At 38.7% G+C, this 25,602-nt stretch overlaps 1 protein-coding gene across 4 annotated transcripts in view; it reads right to left on the bottom strand.

Annotated features, from left to right (window-relative positions):
* Positions 1-25,281, bottom strand: part of STAU2 (staufen double-stranded RNA binding protein 2) — a 170,836-nt gene extending 145,555 nt beyond the window's left edge. For 2 of the 4 annotated variants that reach the window (XM_072411049.1, XM_072411053.1), the window contains exons 1-5: positions 25,171-25,281; positions 11,761-11,998; positions 10,198-10,328; positions 8,704-8,863; positions 7,989-8,042 (exon numbers count right to left, since the gene is read on the bottom strand). In XM_072411049.1, the coding sequence (XP_072267150.1) occupies positions 7,989-8,042; positions 8,704-8,863; positions 10,198-10,328; positions 11,761-11,989 (574 nt within the window). In that variant the 5' untranslated portion in view covers positions 11,990-11,998; positions 25,171-25,281. The remainder of the gene's footprint in view (positions 1-7,988; positions 8,043-8,703; positions 8,864-10,197; positions 10,329-11,760; positions 11,999-25,170) is intronic. The other 2 variants (XM_072411052.1, XM_072411054.1) reach the window with 1 other exon arrangement.
* Between the last annotated feature and the right edge of the window lie 321 nt (positions 25,282-25,602).

Below are 25,602 nucleotides of genomic sequence, written 5' to 3'. Positions count from 1 at the left end.
ATAGCAGACCATATGGGAGTACCGAGCAGAAGACTGCCGGCTTTTCATAGAACGTTCCACTCGGAAGCTGGAAATCTGCTATGGATCAATTTCAATTGGTCCCTCAACAAAACTTAAGGAAGAATATGAAAATATCAAAATGGGCTTACAAAAGCTTTGCTATCATGAACACCAAAGGTCTATATATGTTGATTTAGAAATGGTGAATCTCCTACTTAGACAGCAAAGTGGATACACAAAGTACCCATGTTTTATCTGCTTGTGAGATAGTAGAGCAAAGCAGGATCACTGGAAAAAAAAGTGGCATGGCCTCCAAGGGAAAACATGAAAAAAGGTGCAGCAAACATCATTACCGACCCAATGGTTGACAAAGAAAAAAAGAAAACATTCTCCCCCCCACTACACATAAAGTTGGGATTAATGAAGCAATTCGTTAGAGCTCTGAACAAGGACCGTGATTGCTTCAAATACAATTGTAGATTCTTCCCTGGATTGAGTACTGGAAAACTAAAAGCAAGAATCTTTAATGGACCCCAGATTTGGAAACTGATAAATGATTCAAATTTCACAAGTTACATGACCGATACTGAAGCTTCTGCTTGGCACAGCTATGTCATGGTTGTCAAGAACTTCTTGGGGTAACCATAAAGCACAAAATTAGGAATATTTGCTCTTAAACTTAGCCGTTTTAAAAAACTTCCAGAAAACCATGGCGATTTCAGTGAGGAACAAGGGGAGAGCTTCCATCAAGATATAAAGGTGATGGAAGAAAAGTATCAGGGCAGATGGGATAGACACATGATGGCAGACTACTGCTGGAGCCTTCAACGTGATTGTCCTGATCATCGGCATAAAAGGAAATCATACAAACTAAGTTTTTCAATTACTTCTTTGTGATTAAATCTGTAAATATACTTAATATAGAATATATTGACATTAGGTATTTAAAAAATTTAATTTTGTACATGTAGGCATATCTAGTTTAATTTTACATAATTTTCATGTTACATTAGTTTTCTATGAGGTTATTATTGAGGAATCTAGCAAAACCAACACCATATTTGGAATCTGTGCATCAAACATAACCTAAAATGACTTTAATCTGTTTGGCAAGAAAATGTTTGTTGACCAGTGGTCAGCTGTTTTTGTTTAAGCTTCAAAAAAATATGGTAAAGCATATATGAGATTAAAGTCATTAGGTGTATATGCATAAATACATAACATAAGATCGGTATATATAGCCTTAATATGATGTGTTAAACATTTTTCTGGTGCAGCTGAGAGTAACAAAAAGGCTACCAATGCCAAGAACTCCTGAAGACATTTGTTGCCTAGATGACTGCCACACTGACCACAGTGAAGCGAACATTTTACTGACCCCAAACTGGCATGCAGATCAAGACTACTCTGAAACTGGTGAATCAGCAGAACATCAAATAACTTTTTTTTTTAAGGGGTGAAGGTAGCACTCACAGGCAATTTCCTTGCCCTCTGCAGCTAATCATAACCTTTAATTGATCTTATAATAAAAACATCATTAAAGTGAACAGACCCAGGAGATGAAAGGCAGATTTCTCCAGCCTAGACACTTGTTTTAACTTGACATTGCCATCATCATTGATAAAAGTTTCCATGACATAAATACTATTTTATTCATCCAGTTCAGGGTGCATACACACAATTTACACATTTAGTGCCAGTTATGTGCACGTGACTGAGGTTCCTATTTATGAGTAAATAACACTTGTCAAAGGGATTGTCCTGCTTGCATTCCCATTCACGTCAGCTCTTATTGAAATGTACAAGGGTGTGAGAGTAAAACACAGGATCTTACTAGCAGCTAAGATATCAACTGTCAGGTGTATTGCACAACTATAAGAGCAGGTTACAACACAATCATTTACGCATAATGAATGCCACGAAATTAAACTAGTGCTGGCCAGTCCAACCCTACCTTGCTATATGCCATATGGAATTTCTAAACAGGAACTTGTAAGGCTACGAACACATGCCAGATGATTCTCATACGATAATCACCTTAGGGCTGATATCGGATGAAAAACTGGCGTGTGTACAGCGCTCGTCATTCATTGATCTGTCCTGGCAGATCCATGAACGATGGACAATCGTAACGAAAGTGAGGGGGAGAGAGCTCCGTCGTTCTCCCCTCTTCCCTATCTATAGAGTGGAACGGCGCTGTATTTACAGCACTCGTTGATGCATTGTGCAGTCTTTTGTCTTTGGAAAGGGTCATGAAAGATCCTTTCCAACAACAATTATTGCACGTGTGTACATTGCATAAGATATGGTTTCCAACAAGTGTGCACACATATTCATCTAAAACTAGTGAAATTGTTGATATCCCAAAAGGCAACGTGTTTACAATGTGTACAATAAATAAATAAGAACAAAAAAGGGCACTTTATCTGAACATTCTACTTCAGACAAATCACCAGATGTAAAAATAGTTCTTACAACAATGCAGTTGTTGTGTACATCAATTAATCACTCAGTATATTGAACTTAACCTCCTAGCCGTTGGAAATTCAAATTTATATTTTGTATTTGATTGGATACAAACTTGCGTATCCAATCCAATACAAAATAATATAAAATTAATACAAAGTACATAACGGACATATTTCTGTAAGTTACAGGTCTACAATTTAAAAAAAAAATTTCATGAAAAACAGTGGATCACTTTTGATACAGAAATCTAGACCTCAGTGTAACGCTCAGGAGGTTAAAGCCCTTACAGACATCAGATAGACATCAGATGACTGCCGCTGTAAATTAACTTTCATGATTTGTTATGACAAATGAGCACTGAACGCAAAAGAACCATTCTGACCTATAGAGGGAGAAGAGAAGCATTTTCGAATTAGACGATTGAATACAAATCTTCTAACTGCTGATCAATTCCAACAGAATAACATATTAACATTATACTTTACACATACAATTATATTTAACTGGCTCCATGCTTTTCTTATACTTCGTTCTTTGTAGTGCCATCAATGTTTTTACAAATAGAAGATTACTTATTAACTCTAAATTATGAACAAAGGAGATGACCCATCCTTATTAAAAAAGAATTTATCCTGGTGTCAACATCCATGACTTTTGTTTCACTGAACACCCCACAGAAAAAAAATAAAAAATTGGTTAGAGCAAATAGGTACATGGTTTTCCTATTGTAGAGATCCAACAATAAATGTTTATTGAATAAAACAATGATAACCATGTGCATACTTTGGCAACTACATTTAGTACTACACTATTACTGATTAGGTCCAAATTCTCATGAGTGAAAATATTTGGTCTGAATAAATTATTTTGACTTAATGAAAATATATTTTTTCTCACCAAGTCTAATTGGTGCCTCAATATGTTTATGTCTTTGAATCCAGGGAATTGTATACCTGTATCCCCTTACAGGTATACAACGGAAGCATCTGAAGTAACATTATGGATGAATATTAGAAAAAAAAAAAAATTACTCCTACAAAAGGTTTTCCCTATATAATAGGTGTAATGCCCACAATCCAGGTGTGGATTAACCCAGATAAGACCAGAGTCCTTTAAAGCAGCGGTCCCCAACCACTGGTGGTCTGAGGCTCTGGCCCATCAAGAAGTACCATCAAGAAGAAGGACCCCGGGGCGGGGCAGGGCGCACCGGCCAGAGCCGCGGACCACGTCCCCCATACAAATCCCAGGCTCAGATCTGCGATGGGAAAGTGGGCAGGATAATGGCATCATGACATCACTATGGGAGCGACATCCGGCTCCCCTCGCATGCGCTGTCCGGAGCCGGTAATTTTATTTATTTATAAAGTTTGGCAACCATTGCTTTAAAGCCATGTAACAGTCCCAAATTCTTAAACTACTTTGGTGCCACAGGATGAGGGATAATCCAAGTCAAGGCCAACAATGAACATTACACACAGTGTTTCTCAACTAGGGTTTCTTCAGAGGTTGAGCAATGAGCAATTTGTGCCTCTCAGATCAGTTTAGGTGACGCAAATTATCTTTTTGGCTATCTGTACAGGCGACATTCTTCATTCATTCCCAATGGCCAGCAGTGTATGAGGCTGTGAGCTGAAGATATAGTAAATATAACATGGTTTCCCAGAAGACCTGAAAGTTATTTCAAGGGTTTCCCCATGTTAACAAGGTTGAGAAAGGCTGATTACACATGAGATATGAAGCAGAGGGCGAATAAAAGCAATTACAATAATAAAATTAAAATTTAGCCACCTATAGTGATAGGTATTTAGCCATACTGCCATTTTATATATCCCTATGTATTTACTACAGTCCCAGACATAGACATATAACTCATATACTAAGGATGCAAAAAAGTGACCAGATGACCTTGGTATATATGAAATTAAATTTTTTGGCAGATTTTACCTTCCTTGTAAGATTTCTGGCAATGTGGTATTAGTCATAAAGGCCCAAAACATTTAGGAAATCCTCAGCATTCCCCTAAACTGGGGTGCAGATAACCTGTAACAACAATGCTTTTGACATTCCAGTAGCCAACTGGTGGAGGTAAAGCAATTAAATGTAAAGCAGAGTAATGTGCAGGGTACACTTAGCTTCCTGCACTCCATTACCTTACAAAATTGACCCATAATAAAGTTTCAATCTGAAGCTAGTCATACACATGGGTTCCAGAGCCTTCAGCAAGACCTTGAGAATGAAGCCCTGTTCACTTAGACTTAGACATATAACTCATATACTAAGGATGCAAAAAATTGATCAGAAGACCTGGGTATATAACAAATTCAATCTTTAGGCAGATTTTAACTTCCCTGTAAAATTTCTGGCAGTATGGTATTAGTCATAAAGGCCCAAAACATTTAGGGATAAATAAAATTAATTCTATTTTTTAGCCCCAGCATTTCTTTCTTGCCTGAAAAAGCAAAATGACATTGCAGTTAAGGTAGTAAGAAAAAGCTAACTACATAACCTCACTTAAATAGTCAATAAAAAGCTTCAGAAGGCAAAAAAGCTAAATTGAGTTTTTAGAGGTGTTCAGTGTTTGCATATTATCTTAGCAGCCCACATCTCTAGATCAAATGATATTTATGAGATCAAGCTCAATATAAGTACATTTTACCTATGCAAGTTTTAAATTTGTTCTCCCTAGCACCTTTTAGCCAGGCACACCACCCAGTATTTTTCAGTAACCACCAGGCTGTTTATGGGTGTTACTGAAGAGTTGGGTCACAATATGGGGCTGCCACCCACCCACAATTTCTTCTTAAAAAAAAATCTGGGTTGACTCATCAACAGCAGTTATAGTACACTCAAACTTTAAAAAATACAGTATGCTATTGCTGACATAGACTGAAATCACTGTGCATTGTAGGAGCCTGATTAGCTTAAATAGCTGTCCCCCACCTTTTCCAGTCCTGCTGTGCAGAGGAGTACAAATTTTTACTGTCTGGAGTTCAGATATAAGAAATTCAGCAGGACTACCAGTGAGGAATCTGCTTTACCTATCTGCTGAGGTGTATGGGAAATGCTCAGCATTCCCCTAAACTAGGGTGTAGATAACCTTTAACAGCAATGCTTTTGACATTCCAGTGGCCAACTGGTGGAGTTAAAGCAATGAAATGTAAAGCAGAGTAATGTGCAGGGTACACTCCGCTTCCCGCACTCCATTACCTTGCAAAATTGACCTATAATAAAGTTTCAATCTAAAGCTAGCCATACACATGGGGACCAGAGTCTTCAGCTAGACCTTGAGAATGAAGCCCTGTTCACACGATAGTCACTTCCACGGCATACTGGTTTGACCTATTACTTGTCATGATCTGTCATATTCCCTGTGACACTGGTCTACTAAGCTTGACAGGTTAAAATGTTTTCATTGACCCATGGTCCCATAACTGATACAAAGGTTATAAAATACTACAAAAATTGCTTTCCATGTGTAGCAGGAATGTCGAGGCTTTCTGAATATTCCACTGGAGAACCACCTAAGAGTTATTCTTTTTAGCAAGTCAAATACAAAAACATGGAATACTGAATACATGTATTGTGGATGTACAGGTGGATTTGTGTAAACGGTCTAGTCTGTGCCCTTGTGAACATCTTGTATCTTTCTTCCCACACTTGTTGGGGTGGGAGAGGGCCGTTATGCCCCGATGAGTCACGAGAAAGAAAACAGCTGGTAATGTACAAAATATATTCTCATACTAACAATTGCAAGTTTTTTTTTCATATTATAATGTAACAAAGAGGTTTGGTCAAAATAAGCTAGCAATGTCATATAACGATTTGGTTGGTTGAGATCAGTGTATAACTGTTAACTACAGATATCGTAGAATTGAGTGACGCTGACAAGAAATGCCAGCTTCTCCCTGCCTTACTCTTCCCGTGTAGGTGATATGAAAATAGGCACTCGCTGGGGTAAACCGAGTCGTGTGATCTTGCTGATAGAACGTTTGCTGTTTTGGACCATTGTACGCATCAAATAAAGATAAGTACTAACTTTTAATTAAGCAGTGCCCAAGTATTTTGTGTTGTTCTTTAACCTCCTTGCCGTTAAGCCCGACCTTCGTACGGGCTCAAAAAAGTTGCTCTTTTCGTTAAGCCCGAGATTTTCCGTACATTAAAATCCCCACTTACCCAGGTAAGTGGGGATTTTAATGTAGGGAAAATCTCGGTCCCCCTGTGCTCATCCAGCGTCGGGTTCGTGTTCCAGCGTCGTCCTCCGTCGATCGTCGGTCTCCGTTTCCAGCGTCGGGTGCCTTCTCGTATACCAGCGGGACCAGGTAAGAAGCCGGCCGGCATCTTGTGCTCCGCTGGCCGGCCGGCGGAACACAAGATGCCGGCCGGTTTCTTACCTGGTCCCGCTGATCATCCAGCGTCGTTCTCGTTCCAGCGCCGGGTGATCTCTGAAACAAGAAGCTGGTCGGCGGAGGAAAAAAACAGCCGGCCGGCTTCTTGTGCGTGCGTGCGTGATGACGTCGGCGCGTGTGCGGGAAATTCAAATTGAAACTCATTCATTCATTTTGTATTGGATTGAATACAGGAGTTTGTATTCAATCCAATACAAAATGAATGAATGAGTTTCAATTAAAAATAAATACAAAGTATGTATTTTGTATTGGATTGGATACAGGAATTTGTATTCAATCCAATACATAATGAGAGTTTGAATTTTGTTCTCATTTTGTATTGGATTGAATACAAAGTCCTGTATCCAATCCAATACAAAATAATAGAAAATATATTTATGTGGTTTTGTCTATAGGTATGTGACGGACACTAGGGAGGTGTTTTAGAAAAATATATTACTATACATTATACCGAATTATCGCATTTTCAGTATTGGATTGAATACAAAGTCCTGTATCCAATCCAATAGAAAATATCTTTATGTGGTTTTGTCTATAGGTATGTGACGTTGGACGGTTGGACACTAGGGAGGTGTTTTAGAAAAATATATTACTATACAGTATACCGAATTATCGCATTTTCAGTACTTTTCATTTATTTATGTATTCTTGTTTAAGCTGAATTTTGTGTTTTTCCTTTAATTTTATTAAAAGTAATTTTTTTTTTTTACATGATTGTGTGTTTCAAACATTTTTTATATTCATTATATCTACTAGAACCCTATTCGGACATATTTCTGTAAGTTACAGGTCTACAATTTAAAAAAAAAATTGCATGAAAACCTGTAACACTTTTGGTACAGAAATCTAGACCTCAGTGTAACGCCCAGGTGGTTAAGTCTTCCTGACACTTGTTGTCCCACAAATACTTGTTACCTAGTTTACTTCTTACCTACTTCTTACCTACACCATGTCACCTAGTAAGTAAGTTGATAAACAATAATGCACATGTTGGTTAGGATTTCTATGGCTCATATAAAAAAGATGTTAACACATAAGACAAGGTTTTCTTTCTGATGAATACTAGCCCATTACAGTAACATTACCCTTCAGCCAATGCTGGGATCTATTTACCTTTAGCAGAGAGTCTTGTTGATGAATATACATTTCCACGCCGTGCAGCAGCTTCTGTGTGGCGGCAGATAAAAACAATTACCATGTGTTGGTACTGCTGAGACTATTAGTTCTAGATCACCCTATGTTAAAGCCTACACATAGTTCTGACAGTCTCACATCCGAACCAACTATTAAGTAACATTTGCAGGAACTACTAGCAGCCACAGGGAAGCAGGAGGGTCTCTGTAAAAACAGCACAAACTATGAAACGTCTTTCTTTGCCACATTTACAATGCTTTACACATAGCATAGGAAATCATTTAGGAGCAAGCTGATCCTAAACCTGACAGTCTACTAGGAACCTCTGTCCAACCTAACATGATATTTCAGATGTATATGCATGCTGCTTAATTAATTTTATATCTCTCAGAAATCCTGATGGTGAAGTATCTGCATCTGAACTCCTGGGACTCCCCAAATGCTGTAATAATATTAAAGAAAATTTGTTGGAATTTTTAAAATAAAGCAGGCACCATAGGAGCAAGGGCAGAGACTCCAGCAAGAAGAACCCACACCTCTAGGTTCGAGAGATATGAGAAGCCAGCATTTTAAAGAAGTGGAATTTCAGTTTTGGCTAGAATGCCCATATAAGCCTAAATATATTTTTTACCAAAATGACTAAATGATGTATATTAATATGAAGATAATAATTATGAGTAAACAACGGGCTTACCTGGGTTGTTGTTGATAATGTTTTTCATCTGCCTTGCTGCAGGTTTTGGAAGTTTGGTTTCCGACAGTGCTAGACTGGCTGCCGCATGTTGTGCTTTCTTTATGCTCGTACTCTCTGCTTCCCATGACTGATCTCCTAATGTCAGTTGGACATTAAATAACTGAAAAAGAAAGAACGAACACAGACTAGGTAAAAAAGACAGCCTAAGCATATAACAAAACACATTATGCGATTCCAATATTCTCCTAAAAAGGAAAGAAGATAAAAGGAATGGGGGAAGTGTATAACTATGATTAGAAAACTCCAAAAATTAACAAAATAAAAATAGATCATTAAAGATAAAATAGGAAAACTGCTTTTTTTTGTAATATTCTATTACAATCAAAATATTTTCCCCACAGCATTTTTTTCTGCTACTTGATGTATTAATAATTGAAACGTTTCATTCATTTTTAGATCTTTTATATCTTTTTAGAGTTTAATAGAGTTCTACACTTGTCCAATGATTTGCTACATCACATCCTTAATACAATTTTATACCCATTGCTTTAACATATGTTACTTGTACTACAACGATGTTGAAGTCTAGGTCAAACAATAAATGTTTGAAAATTGTTAGACTGATAAATTGGTAATTCTGAAAGCTGAACCCAAGGGTGATATAAAATACACACATAAATGCAACCTTTTGGTATTGGTATTGACACACTGTACAGCAAATCACAGACTTTAGAACTAGAAGAACTAGCACATGCAACCAATCAGGTGTGCTTCAAGACTTACGTGCCAAAGGTTAATTAGTCACAGAATCATAGTCAACTTAACTGCTGCATGTGATTCTGTTAAATTTAGCTATGGCATCCAGACACCAAGAACTAGAATAAAACTCCTGGAACTGGTATAACTGGGTTAAAGTTTAATTTCTACCAAACCATTTGCATGGATAGGAAATATATACATTTCCTTTCAAGGTATTGTATAGGAATTACAATTGTCTTCTTAGTCCCACAATTACCTGTTGATTCTGCAGAGTCCACCTATTGCAGCTCTCTGCCACTCACATATGCTCGCTTGCACCACAACGGGATATAAATATAACAGGGAATGTGGCTGTTTTCTTTGTCATTCCAGATTCACAAGCCTGTAGATTCCTACCTACTGAATGGACAGCATTGCCCCTACTGCTGAAACCTATCCCCTGTTTTCTGGTAAGAGGTTGCATGTAGAGGACAAATAAAGGAGGATTTAGAAAAACAAGAACAGTAATGGAAGTTTTCAGTTTACAATATTCTTCTTGTGCATTACAATATAACTGCATTTAGTATTTGTTTAGACTATAAGACACAAAATCTTTACTTTACCGCTATAGATTCAATTTCACCAAAATGCTTTCAGGAAAGTGCCAAAATCAGTGCACATCCACAAAGACACATACTTATGCAAAAAGTAAATTAATAGTAAAGTCACTGAGAATTCTCATTTAGTAAATGTTACCTTGGAATGTGCTGGTCCTCTTTCATTCATAAGTTTGTATTGTGGCTGAATCCTATTAAAGCGGGCTAACTCATTCACCAAACACATTGGCGTTTTCTCTTTGGGGTTTGTCATGTTTTCATGGAGAGGCACTGGATATACAGAAACAGAGAATTACAGATTAGAAGGATTTTTCTTTAACAATTTTTATGTAAAGTCTTTTGAAAATAAAAAACTGATGGCAAAGAAGAGACAAAGAAGAGACTAAAAAATGTTTTAGTTATACTCCAGGCAGACAGAGACAAATAATGCAGCTCTGTATTCATCAACACATCATTCCAGGTATATTTTAAATGCACAAGCCTAAATTTGCGACAGTGAAATGGTGTAAAGTAATGGAAGTAGTAAGGGATGCACTGGGAACCAATCACATAGCATACATGCAAATGTACTGAAAAGGAATATGCTAATAGAAATAGTGAAACACAGTAAGCAAATGGATGATCTAATCAGTCTTCTGATGCTCCTTCATTGCCCTGAGGAAAGAACACCACTTTATCTATTCTACAGCAGAGAACTTTAACAAAGTGCACCATATTTTAGAACCAAGTAAAAAATGGCAGATTACACAATGTCTCAGTGACAGGTTCGCTTTAAAAGATTGCCATACACTATATAACATTTTATTAGATTAGATGTTCATTTAAAAAAAAAAAAACACTGAATCCAACAGAAATCAATTACATATGAGGGCATTTAATATACCTAATTGATCAGGAGTGCTCTCTAACAACCACCAGCCAATGGGAGTGTTACCTACTGCTTACTAGCACATGGCCAGGCAGGTAGTTCCTGTAAACGGTGGGGACAAACTCCCATTGTCTGGTGATTTTTTAGGGAATGCTCCTAGCTTAAAGCAGAACTAAACCGGTGATACTAACCTGTCTGTTTCCTCTCAAGGTGCTACCATGCTTTGTTTCTACTCTCCCTGCAGAGGATCTTTAGTCATCTTGATTGGCTGGGCCAGAATGATGTAACTCCTGTGCAGGTGCAAGCATGGTGCAAGGTGCAAGGTGCAAGCATGCTCAGGAGCATACAGTAAGACTGCCGGGTATCCTGGGGCAAACTACCTTATGGTACTTATCAGGCAACAGGATTGCAGATGACCATACTGCACTTGTAAAAGCACAAATCTGGCTGGGGCTATCCCAAAACAGACCCTGGGGCCCCACACAGCACAGATATTAAAGAGGATTTGACCATCATCTGATTTAAAAAAAAAAAAACATTGTCAAGTGATTCACTTTAAAAGGAGAATTCAACCTTTGCCGTTTGCGTTCAAGCAATAAAAAGTGGCACAAAAACAAAATTAAAGTTTATATGCGGTTTACAAAATAAAACTCTGACAGCTTACTCAGGGATGTGGAGGGTAAATAGTAAGGTGAGGGAATGTTTTTGTTAGTAACAGGAGATAACCCATGAAGAGAACCTGTTACAGATCTCAGTGGGCTAAGTAAAATGTTTACACCACCACTTTGCACACTTTGGTGTTTTTCAAGCACCACCATTTTTGATTTACTGTACCTTCCAAGAATTTGGCTTTCCCATCTTCAGCAGCAACACCTGGTGAACTCACAGAGGAAGAAGAATCTACCAAACTCTCCGGGGGGCTGCCTGTGACCGTTTCTATAGTTGACCCATTCAGGGAGCTTTGCACACTCATCTGACTGGCACTGGTGGCAGGAGTGGGTAGCACAGAAGAAAAAGAAGAGTCACACATGGATGCAGATGATGGTGCCTTAATGTGTGCCATTCTCTAGCTCTACGATGCCAGAGAAAAAAAACAAACATTGCATTAGACACAGCAATCGACTTCCACATTTTACACAGAAAACACAAAATATGTGCCATGTGTCCGGCAAGATTACACAAAAAGATATTCAACTATATACATGATTTCATGTTATGTGCAGGTGTAACACTTATGAGTATGTATTTATCTGATTTTGTCTCCTATAGAATGGAGCCATCTTTGTTCAGGAATTATGCCAGGTCACCATTTACTTACTGTACTGTAATGCTAGCTTAGAGAAGAAAGAGTTATGGGAATGTTGGGGTTGTGCAGTGTATGGCTGTATGTACAAATAACACAAATGCCTGACACAGGTCAGCTCCATGCTGCAGCCTCTCATCTTACAGTGGCCATGTTGCAGTTTGATGACTGTGGGGAAGGGGGGTGAGACTGAGGAAATGCTTCCACCAGCCTGCAGCAGACTCTCTGAACTTGTGGTCAAAGACTACTTTCTAACAGTAACAGAATTTTTTTTATAAAAATATACTTTTCTTGTATATAGCAGAATATCACAAATGTCTCCATGTAATTAATATCCACTTTGATGGAGGGTAGAGTTTAACAACTCCATTTATTAATATATTAATGATTTCTCCCAAAATTTTACTCATCGCCCACCCTGGATTCAAACGTCTTTAAAATGTAAATCTAGTTACAAAAATGTGTAACGTTAGGTAAAAGTTGTATGGATCTTGTGTGAAAATTTCAATAAACAGACCTCAAAGGAAATGTAAAGTGAATTTAACTAAAAATTCAGAATTTTTCCAGATCTTTGTACTCGCTTCCATATACACTGCAAGTGCAGAATACAGCAGTGGGGTGAACAAAATAAAAAATGTGGCCCCTGGTTTGTATGTTATAATCATTTAGTAACATAGATTTCATACTTCCCCTATACCAAATAACAGCTGTAGGATAAGAATCATAAAGAGATCTTTTTTTAAAGTAGTGAATCTGACATTGACTGAAACATTCCTCGGTGGAGAATCAATGACTACCACTGAAACACATAGACCTGTAAGATTCTCCACCGGGGAATGTCAGATTGTTTTATAAATTAACCCTAAATGTACCCCTCTAAAAACACCAACTTTTCTTTTCTTCAGAATTTAAGCTTCTGCAGGTAAAGGTTGATTGAAAATCAAATAAAATATACCCACATAATATATAAATGTATCTGCAGCACCAGGACAGAAACCTCATTGGTGGCTTATTGTATAGTTATAAAACATTTGAATAAAATTTTAACAGAATTGCTGTTTTTATTGTGCAAATAAAACAGCAATGTGTGAACTAAGATGGGCGAAGGTACTTACAGTACAAATACTGCACAAGCTGGTGCTGAGGTTGTATTATTCACATGAAATTACACCTGTATTCCTTCAAAGGATGACAGCACCATCTAGTGGGCGGACTGGGAACATACACCTTCATACCCTCTAAGTCAGGGGTGCCAACGCTTTTTTTGGCTTGCAGGCTACTTTTAAAATGACCAATTCAAAATGATCTACCAACAATAAAAATGCTAAACATATATTTATTTACGTATATACCGAGTATGACACAGAAGTGACTGGAGCTAATGAGACATTGAATGGCAGAACATTGTACTACAAGACTATAGTGACAGTAAAGCTACAGTTCACCTGTCATAGGAGAATGACGTGCTGCACAAGAAAAAGAACTGCTAGTCTGTACAAAGGTATCTCTGTCTTTGAACCCAGGCACTGAGCCTGAACTGACATAGCCGCCCTCACCTCAGACTGCCCTCCCGCCTTCTCTGCCTCCCTGCCCTGTTACACAGCCTTGGATGCAAAGTTCCTGATGTTGTCTGACGAAAAACATCCCCAGCATCCCTATAAACGTACATCAGTCGACCAGTAGATCACTATCGACGTGTTGGGCACCCCTGGCTTTAAGTAAATAAAAATACATCTGGTTATCTCTAGTTACCACAGAAAGATAAAGCAAATACTTTCCTACTAGAAACACTATGGAAATTGTTTAAATATCCTCATAGGAAGTGTGACTTGATAGGTTATATCAGTCGTTCTCAACAGTTTTATCATGAGAGAATCCCTCGATATAACATTTAGCTCCTAAGTAACCCCATCTATAATTAATATCCACAGCTCACAGTACATCAGTGTGGCGGTCAGAGGGAAGAATGGCTCTTACATTGCTGGCCAGTGGGAAGAATGATACAGATAGCCAAAAAATTAATTGGTGTCAGTTAAACTGACCTGAGAGGCTAAAAACCGTCAGCAACGGTATACTAGCACCATTAAATGGCATTGCCCGGGTATTTATTTATTGCAATCTTATAGTCATACGTCTAGCAGTTTGGTTTAAATGTCTCCATGCGTTTCCTAGTGATGACGTACACACATACAACTATATATATATATATATATATATATATATATATATATATATATATATATATATATATATATAGTTTTGACATATACCATAGGGCTGTACAATGAAACACTGAGCTAGACCCATCAGTCTCTGTAGAGAGGAGCTGACACTCCAATGTCCCCCCACAGTCACACACTATTATTATATGTTTATATATCTGTGATCTGATATATGATATCATATAGTTTGGTTGAAATGTCTCCATGCATTTCCTAATGATGACATACACACATCCAAATATAGCTCTGACATATAGCACAGCGCTGTACAAAGATGACAGGTGCACTCACATGAGTCTCAGTCATATGTATAGCAAGTTTGGTTGAAATGTGATGGTGGAACATACACACATACATCCAATTTTATATATATATATATATATATATATATATATATATATATTATACACGCACCCACACACTGTATTTACTTCCTTTACTGTAAATAATTTACAAATGTATTATCCCATTGAGAGGGATTTTTAGATACCACGAGGTAGGCACCTTCTCCAATACAAGGCCACATTTGTACATCTGTTTGATCTTAATCTGTTTGGCACCAACAACATGAAGGCAAGAAGAACAGGGCAAATCAGATGACCAACGCCAGCTCATTTAGCTTTGTATTATAAAATATTACAATATTTTACCAGTAAGAGATTACCGCTCCCAATAATAACAGATTCAATTCATGTTGCTAAACATTAGAGATAAATATTTGCATTCACAATGTAAAGTGTGTGCAAGCCTAAGGTGACTGTTTCTTACAAAAATAAGGAACCTCCACCCACTGACCATATATTTACCACTTTGCAATTATAACAATAAGGCTGGCAATTCATAGGAAAGTCCAAAAAAATCAAGCACAGGTGAACTCTGAACTTTTGCATGAATTGTGTTCCCTTTAGGAAATGAGATTAATCTTCCCTCCATTGCTGCAGACCCAGAGGATGAATAGGGAGATTCTTAAAAATTTCGGGTCTATAGGAGGAAATAAAGCTGGTGACAGATTACTCGTATTACACAAAATTTATATAGCGCTGACATATTAGGCAGCACTGTCCATAGTCATGTCACTAGCTGTCCCTCAAAGGGGCTCACAATCTAATGTCCCTACCATAGTCATATGTCTTTAATACAATCTAAGGTCAATGTTGGGGGGAAGTTAATCAACCTAACTGCATGTTTTTAGAATGTGGGAAAAAACTGAAATACAGTGAGGATAGTGCAGATAGTGTCGTGGATAAGAATTGAACATGGGACTTAGCGCTGCAAAGGCCAGAGTGCTAAAAACTGAGCCACCATGCTGCCCGATGTCTAGATTCTATGGGTTCGGACACTACCACTACACACAGAGCTATTTTATACAATAGATCTTTTACATTAAGAATTTTTTAAAAACTGCAATCAGGCAGGGTTAAATTTCAGAAAGAGTCAGGTACTTCCCCTGTGGCTGACGGGAATTATTTAATTGCCATCCTGTCCCATCCTGAACGTGGAACAGTAGGAGGAAGAAGATGATGGCGCCCACGATGGAACAGAGACAGGTCATTATTGACTGGGTTTAGTTCCGCTTTACCATGCCCACAGCTTCAGGAAGCTCAACCTAAACTGTAACCCTCAGAACATAGTACAGCTTGCAGCTAAAATTCCACTAAAAAAATGAAAAAAAGTCAAAGCCTTGATGTGCACTGAATTTTTGTTTTTTTGTGTGTGTGTGGCTCCACAGAGAAAATACTTCTGCATCCATTACATTACAACTTCAACCTTTGATTCTTGGAAAGCATGCACTAAAAATAGAAAACCATTAAAAGACAAAGTTCAAAGGACATGTAACATAAATTTGGTCACTGCACAAAAACTAACCAATATTCTAAAAGAATGTCAGACACAAATTTTTATAATTTCCATGCTTGCCCAGGATGCCAAACTACCATACCCATTTATCTACCAGTACATTTTTGGTCTGAGCCAGGGAACCTGAGCACATGGAGGAGAGTGTCATACATACATAACAAAGCCATGGCCAAAAATATTAGCACCTTTGCATTTATGTCAAAAAAATCATCACTTTCAAAAGAAATTTGATGCAATTATAAATGATTTGGTATGGTCATGTTTTTTTCTTTTGTTGGCACTGGAAGAACACAAAAAAAGCAGAAAAAAATCTAAAATATTCCAAACAAAATGTCAAAACAATTATTGGCACCTCAAAATGTAATACTTGGTAGCACACCCTTTGGAAGAAATAACGGATGTTAATCGCTTTTTGTATCAATCAATAAGTTTTTCACATCTTTCTAATGGAATTCTGGACAACTATTCCTTTGCCAACTGCTCTAGGTCTCTCAGATTTGAAGGTATGTGTGTAACACACTGAGCATGGAGAAATAAAAGAAGAGCAAAGATTGTCTGAGGATTTGATAACTAAAATTATAGAAAAGCATGGACAATCCCAAGACTACAAGTCCATCTCCAGAAGTACCCACAGCACTGTAGCTAATCTCTGTTCTTCTAGTGCCAACAAAAGAAATAAACATGACAACACTACCAAAGCATTTGCAATTTCAACAATTTTCTGGGAGAAGTGGTTTATTTTATGACAAATGCAAGGAGATATATATATATATATATATATATATATATATATATATATATATGAAATTAAACAGCCAGAGCTGCATTGAGTGCTTATCTCTTGGGAAACTTAAGGCAGCAAGATATCTTGGCCTTACAAAAGTTAGATTCTGCCCTGGAGAAGTGGTACTGCTTTATTAATAAGTATAATCTTTGTTCCTCATTTTGGACCTGATCTTTAGATTTAACCTGACCCGACATTCCTTTGAATAATAACAATCTGTATTGCTCATAGAAGCGCTTAACCTTCACAGTAATACTGAAGATTGGCCAGGGCTTGGCTCCACCTTAAAATCGAAACTATAGTTCTGATTTTCACAATTTGGGATCAGGCTGTGCATTATTGCAGGAAAGGGTAGGTAATGTCACTTCTGCAATAAGCATTCTTACCTACTTACCTTCATACACAGCTCAGCATTGATACCCAGCTTCACCTATAGTTGCCAGGACTGAATAAACTCCCACATGTCTAAGCGGGAGTTACTGACAATGATCGGACAGGTGATCATTAGTGGATTTTCTGGCTAACAAAATAAGAAAAATATAGTTACCGGCCTAAGGTAGGACTTCTAAAAAGGCTAACATGCCAGGCAGATCATGAAACATGAATTAGAGATCCAACAGGTAGAATAAAACCCTTTGCAATGAGCACAAGTTGGCAGATCAGGAAACTAAGATCTAAGGACAACTCAACCTACAGACATCTATTTAAAACTGAAATGTCAGCTGTGGGTGGAAAGAATTTTAAAAACATGCTGACTAAAATTCATGAACACAATTTTCCCTGGTTTTATTTACTTCAACAATACGCAAAGTACTATCTGACGTACTATTGCTTTGGAGAGGTCATTATGCTGTATTACAATACCAAGAAAAAAAATCAAAGCTGCTTCCCTAAATCCAGCAGTAAGCCTCGTCTCATCCATCAATAAGGCTGATGACATACACAAATGTACCATGCAACATCCAGAGGTAAAGTACAACATTTTGACACTCTTGTATTAGTCAGCTTCCCTGTACAAAAAGAAGAGCCAGCAGCACTACATACACTGTAAGCCAACCACCTGTACAGACACCAGTGCCTGTTCACCTCAAGAAGATTTAAATAGCACTATGAAGACCATTTATAAAGCAGATGTATGTGGGACTCACCATAATTATATGTTGGGAGGATAATGGAAAGAACTGATGAAAAAAAATCAATTGTACTGTTGCTGGCTCCTCCACATACAATATACACTTGAATATAAACTATGGATCTTGACTAGTTGATTCTGCTTTTTCGTATTACAATGTTCCTCCAACAATGTTCTCTCCTACACTCTTAAGTTTTACTGGTAGAGACAGATTTGAACAATCCCATGTTTTTTATGACATACTTCATGCACATTCGTCATAGAAAAATAAATTGCTTGAAACATCCAAACCCACATGTTGGATAGGGACACAAATGATCTGAAACAAGCCTGTACACACACTGGAAGCGATTGGCTCACCCAGTGTATTGAAGATAAACCCATGTCCGATTCTTCACTTGTATGCAGGATCCAAATTGCCTTGCAGTAGCATCCCTAGGTACTGATGGCTTATTGGCCTACAAGGCTGAATTCTTGGCAGTTATAAACAATACCACTGAATCCAGCTATGAATTTGTTTAAAACAATCTTTAAATGCATTGTTATAAAGCCTTGTGTTTTCTGCCCCATCAGCCCCTTACAATTCAATGAGTTGTATTCCTTATTAAAAGTTGAAAATATTGGGTCATCATCCTTGATTTGCTGTTTGGCAGGGCTACCTAAATCTCAATACAAATCATTTTTGCACTAAACATATTTCACATAACTAGCTCCTCCAATAATCTACTACTGACCTCCATTCTCATAACCTCATCACACGCACGACTTCAGGACTTTTCTAGAGCTGCCCAACTCTCTGGAATGGTTTTCCTCGTCCAATTCAGCTTAATCCTACCTTCTGCTCCTTTAAAAGAGCACTCAAAACCCATCTTGCCTACCCATCTTCTTCTGTCTCCTAAAACCCTAAAAACTACTTCCCATCATTCCATATCTCCACTCCTATTGTGTTACTACCCCACCTCTTAGATTGTAAGCTCTTTCAAGCAGGGTATATATAAATATTGTTTATTAATATTATAAATAATAATAATAATAATAATAAATAATTATATTTCCCAGAAATTAAGCTTTACCTAAAGCTACTCACAAACTAGAATAAAAACCAAAAACCATTTCTCAGAACAGCTCCACTGCACCTAAATAGTTTCCCCTCCAAGACTAAAGTCAAATGGTGGTGTAATTGATACAGACATACCGATTTGGTCCTATTGTGTGTCAATTCCAACCTAATGTACCTGTATTTTATTATGGGAACAATAGGGGACCTTTCAGTATTTAGCAACTTATGGTCCCAGAATAAAACTAAATATGGTTCCAGAATGCCAAGTTCACACAAGATAAAAACTGTAATACATGGGTAATTCTGTCTCTGAACTCTGTAACTCTGTCACACTACTAAAACAGTCTGTGATTAATCATTGAAATTGCTAAGTGATAAAACAATGACCAAGTATATCACGGCTAAGTGTTACTAAGTAGCTTACATCATATGGACCATTTTGGGAACCAGGCAAATCAAAACCAAGTCCTCATTTATCTCTGTATCCTTAAAGCCCATCTCTGAGCAAAATCTAAAGTTCTGCCAGCCTTGCCCTACCTGCCTTCTCTAACCTACCACGCGGAATCTGGGAATACCAATTTACTAATCTAAAGCTCCCATCCAGGTCCCTTGTCCTTGGTACATCCCTGAACCATTGATTCTTCATTCATTCCACATCATGCAGGAAGTGACATGGTCACCCAGTAGTTTGAAAGGAAATGGGGCACTGAAGCATCATGTGACTGCAGCTTTAGGAAAAAACAAATGGGCAGAATCAGTGGTCAATGTTTTTGACATAAAGCGTAGACAACCCTTATGTATGTAAATATGTAAAGGGAAAATGTTATTCATTTTTTATTTTTTTGTTAAGTGCAACACCCTTTATTTTAACAAAAAACCTCACGATCAAGACAGAATGGGAGCACAGAGCCTCCCGGGAGGCTCAGGGTGCTCCTTCTGCCCATGCCCTAATCTTGGACATGCACAGAAGGGAAATTTTTTCTATTTAGGGAAAGATATGCCGATCTCAGGCAAGCGCAGTGAGATCGGCTCTTTTTTTTCCTTTTACAGCAGGCTACATCACCCAATCTTGCACCTACACAGTGCGAGATGGGGTGATGTGCTAAGGAGACCGAGAAAGAAGAAGGTATAAAGAAAGAATGAAGATGGCAGCGCCGGGATGAAGAGGAATTTCAGGACAACACAGGATGGGATTGCGGGAAGGACCAGCACCACTGAGCGAACTGCAGGATTAAACGTGTCTTTTTTGTTTTCGGTTTAGTTTTGCTTTAACTGCAAGAAATGGGATGCAAAGCAAAACACAAACTATCAATAACACCTAAACAAGAATAAAACCGGGATATTTTGCAAGCTACAGAGAAGAAGTCCTGGACTGTGGATTAGATGGAAATAATATTCAGGGATGAACCAAGAAACTGGGAAGCATGGTTAGCTCAGGGGCTGCCACTCTCACCTTTGCAGCAATCATCACCTCTACAGTAATTACACCGATATCATTTAAAGCGTACCTAAACTCACAATTTTCACTTTACATAAACAGGTATGTAATGTTTTATGTAAAGTAAAAATTATTTAAGTGCAACACCCTTTTAAAAAAGGCGATCAAGAATGAATGGGAGTGCAATTTGTGCTCCTTCTTCCCATGCCTGAGATGAGCCTCTCCACGAAAAAAGAAAAAAAATTGCCGATCCCACACATGCGCAGTGAGATCGGCAAGTTTTTTTTTCCCATCTATGTCACCCGATCTCGTGCCTGGGTTGGGCGACGTAGGAAGAAGCGGTGAAGATGGCTTCGCCCGGAGCGCCGGCACAAAGACGAGTGCCGGGACAAGGTAGGACCCGATGGAAGACCAATCGACTGCCCTGCGGGAATTAGGGTAAGTGTATTTTTTTTGTTTTGGGGGACTTTTGAGTTTAGTTCCTCTTTAAAAGTTTGACAACTTTAATCAGTTGAAAGGTTTTGTTTTTCATGGATGATAACACATCTATGCCACAAAGCACTAAAACATTTCTTCAATAAAAACATATAAACTTGATAGCTTGGCCCGCAACCTGACTGAATCTCAATTTGATTAAAATTTAGGGTGGAAATTGGAAAAAATTGGTAGTGACAATGCTCCATCCTGCAAAGTTGGTCTGTTAATTGCTTTACTAAAAAGTTGCAACCTGACCAAAGAAAAATCTCATATTTCATAGAGTCCATGCTTCAAAGAATTTAAGCTGTCATAAAAACCTGAGGAGATGCAACAAAGTATGAAATTGAACTATTTTAGTTGATTCCATAATTTCTTCATAATTTCATTGTTGAGTTCCATCATTTTTCCCCAACTAGCCTAAACAAAACCAATGCCATTAATTACAACAAGGTAATTTCATTTTTTGGAGGTATGTTTTACAATGCCAGAATGTTCAGTTGTTAAATAAAATCATATCTATTTTTTTTTCTTATTTTACCTTCGTAAAACAGTTCAGTGAATATCCTCTAATAATGTGATTCCAGAATGTTTGCCAGAGGTTGCGGTTTTTTGGGTTTACATCCAGTTAACATTTACCAAAACTTACTACCTCCCACAGGGGGAAACATGAGAGACTTTCATTTCATAACAGGTATCCACACAGCTTTATCTATTACACTGCTAAACAATGTCCCAGTAACACACCATCATAAGATGTCTAAAGACCTCTAGGTTAATGGATGCCCAGTGTCACTAAACTAAAAATGTTAAAGAAAGGAGTCCTGGCCCTGCCCCTTGTACAGCGCCCTGCACTCAGTGTGTTGATGCAGAGTAGTGTCATACTGTGCGTCATCCAGGGCCACCCACTGATAGGAGAACACTAAAAGAGAAAGGACCCAGCATGTCTTTTCAAACTTGCCTACCCCTCTTCTTTTGTCTCTTAAATTCTTTACTACTTACCTACCAACTCCTATTGTCTGCTGCCCCACCTCTTAGATTGTAAGTTCTTCGGGGCAGGGTCCTCTCCCCCTCCTGTATCTGTCTATCATTTGCAACCCCTATTTATTGTACGGCATTGCATAATATAAATTAATATAAGTTACCTGCACTATATAAATCCTGTATAATAATACTAATGTGACATGACTGGCATCATCAAAAGATATCAGAAAAAAATACATCAAAAATAATAACTGCTGGGGATGGCAGATTTGGGTTCTAACCTGCCAGTGTTTAATAATACTTTATGATAAACTAAGAGGGAAACTTTCAGGAAGTGAACGCAAACATAGCTGCAGGAATTTTAATAAAACAGAGAGAAGTATAAGTCTCTAAATGTATTCTGGTCACAATAGCAGTGTCCTGGCTAATGTGCTGACATAATCCCTGCAGTATTGTATGCTGAAAATACCAGGGTGCCTGGCTGTCTCAGCACCATGTGCATTACCCATGGCCCCCCAGTTGCCCTTTAGGTGACTTGTGCTACCCTATAAAGAAGCCGGTTTCTACAGAACAGGGCTGCCACCCGCCTACAGCGTCTTCCCATCCTGCTAAAAAATTCTGCATTTCCCAAAATTTAAAGCCCAAGAAGTTATTTTATTTCTTTACCAAATGTTCTGTGCCAGTGTGAAGATTTCCCTGCATGATAAACAGGAAACAGGAAGTAAATTGAAATCTCTCTCATTAGTTTTGAAAAGAGTTGGGAGGGATTAGAACGTCCTCCAGAATTTATAGCAGATGGAAGCTTCCTTTGGGAAGATTTCACTTCCTGTCTACTATAAAGATTGCCACATCAGGACAGGAAGTGAAGGAAACTAACATTTAGAGGACTACCAAAACCTCCATCAGCTTTTTATTAGGGTCAGTCTTCTCCCCAGCCCCTTTTAGCCAGGACCCAGCACTTTTAGGTGACTACCTGGCTATTTTTGGGTGGTTACTGAAGAGTTGGGTCACAATACAGGGGCTGTTTCACGCCTACAATTTCTTACCAACCCGCTTGAAAACTGGATTTCCCCTTACTTCCTGTTTTGTCTCTTCAGAACAGGAAGTGAGAGGAAATTTCTGTAACATATCCCAGGATAGCAGTGATTCCAACCCCTCCCGATTCTATTCAAAACTGAAAAGAAAAATTTTTGAGTACAGATAAAATTTAAATAACAATTTGTTTAAGTTACAAATACCGTATTCCTCCTCTTCATGTGACCACTGGTCTAGTCCTTGTGTAGCAAAAGATCAAAATTCCTGCATGGTACAAGAGGACAGTGAGACACCGCCCACAACTTGGGAAAAGAGAGCGCCCACTGCTGGGGAGGTGAGGAATATACATAACAGTATTTATTACACCTCAATCAAACAAGCATTTAGCCCCACTACACAGGAAGCTCTCATAGACCCCAACATTCATCTCCATCCGGACATCCCCATAGAGAAGGTTGGGTACAACCCCTCCCCCATCAGTCAAACACCTGGGCATCCTATCAGAGGCCCAGGTACAGTCACATGGTGTGTGCTTATAGCTATGCTACTTCTGACCATTTCCATTCTATGTTAGTAAATAGAAAGCTGCCACGGATAAACCTTCACGGATCCCACGTGTTCACACTGAGCTGTATCTAAAGCCAAAAGAGTTTTGTTAAGGAAAGCATAAAGAAGGTTTAGAACTTCCATCAAATATTTTTTTCCTGTCTGTGTCTCTGCTGGGAAAATTCACATTCCCTATTTATCCCATCGCCACTGCTAATGAAACTGAAAGTTATCATTAGTCACCAAGTCTCTGATGACACGTGTTGCAGTGACAACCAAAATGGGATTTCTTTTTACATTACAAAGTGAAAAAATTTTTACTGAAATTTACCTAAAACAGAAAGAAAGTTTTGGCTTTCAATATTTTTAATTAGATTCTGTCACTGCAAAAAAAAAAAAAAAAAAAAAAAAAAAAGAATAAAGCCTAAATTAAATGCTTACCTGTCCCGCCACACAGGTGACCCCTGCACTGTTTTACAGAGAAATCCTCAGCAGCCGACACTTCTGTGTTAAAGGTCGCATTGTGTCCTGTAGGAGGAGCCACAGATGTGGCGGGGATCTGACGCACCCATAAATGTCAATTCTTCTAGATCAGGGGTGTCAAACTCAGGCCCATGGGCCAAATCTGGCCCACACTATAATTATATTTGACCCGCGAGAAAATACCAAATGTCTACTGGAGCTGGCCCGCCGGTAGACAGTGCATGCACCACTAATACTACAAATCCCAGAATGCTCTGCTGGCGCATCAATCAGGACCCACAAACGCCCCCTCCTCTGTTGACATTCATTAGCCGCCTTCCTCAATTGTAGATATTTTTTCAATAAATATCAAGGTTGGCCTGTGACTGTCCAAATTTTTCATTTTGGCTCACTGTGTATTTGAGTTTGACACTCCTGTTCTAGATAATGATGGGCGGCGGGACAGGCAAGTCTTTTCTATACAGGCCTTTAAGTTTTATTTTGTAGAAGTTACTGGTGAATACCAGGCAGGCTTATTCATTAGACCGACACATTTAAAATGCAACCAATCAGCTTTCAGTTTATATAAGTCACCTCCACACAAGAGGTTATCTGATTGGTGGTTGCAGGTTAAAGTCCCACCCCCGAATAAGCCAGACACAGCAGTACAGAGCACAGCTGACATGGAGCAGACAAAGGTCAGAAAAAATTGCAATGTGAGAGCTGCATGTGTGTGTATTGCAGTGTCCCCTGTACCTGCTGATGTTCTGCATGGTGCATGGGGGAACCTTGTGACAAAGCATCAGATGCCTGGCATGTATGATGTACAAGTGCTGCACTGTGTCAGGGGAGGAGCAGACATGTCCTGTCATGCTCGCCCTGCTCCCTGCCCAGCCTTCATGTGTGTCAGCACAATGGCTGCCTTTTATACCCCGCACTACAGTTACCTGGCTATCCCGGGCCGGGCTGCTCACACCTCCAACATTGACAAACACTAAAGAGAATGAGCGGCCACGCACCGCCCCCTCCCCTGACAGCAGCGGACTACATCAAATCACGGCGCAGGGGGAGCCCGCCTCACAACTGCCTGCTAGCTTTCACCAAGGTACAATATTTACACAAAGCTTCCTAGAAAAACATTAAATCACATATAAAAATTTTTATTATCCATGGAGCTTCAAATAAACTTGATTTAATACCCAGTTCATCTACACTACAGAGTTTGCGTCCCCCGGCTGCACAATGGAACCGTCCTCCGCCCTCACGCTCTTCGGTATAGAAAAGCAGCCATTAGTCGCAGCGTTAGCGGCCCCAAGTGGTCAGAGCGAGGTAATGCAGCCAGAGATTTGGCTGAGCGAGGAAGCAGTGGGATAAAGGAA

Source organism: Pyxicephalus adspersus, chromosome 5 (assembly GCF_032062135.1).
Source record: "Pyxicephalus adspersus chromosome 5, UCB_Pads_2.0, whole genome shotgun sequence".
In the NCBI taxonomy this organism is placed as follows: Eukaryota; Metazoa; Chordata; class Amphibia; order Anura; family Pyxicephalidae; genus Pyxicephalus; species Pyxicephalus adspersus.
This window is presented reverse-complemented; position numbering and strand designations above follow the sequence as displayed.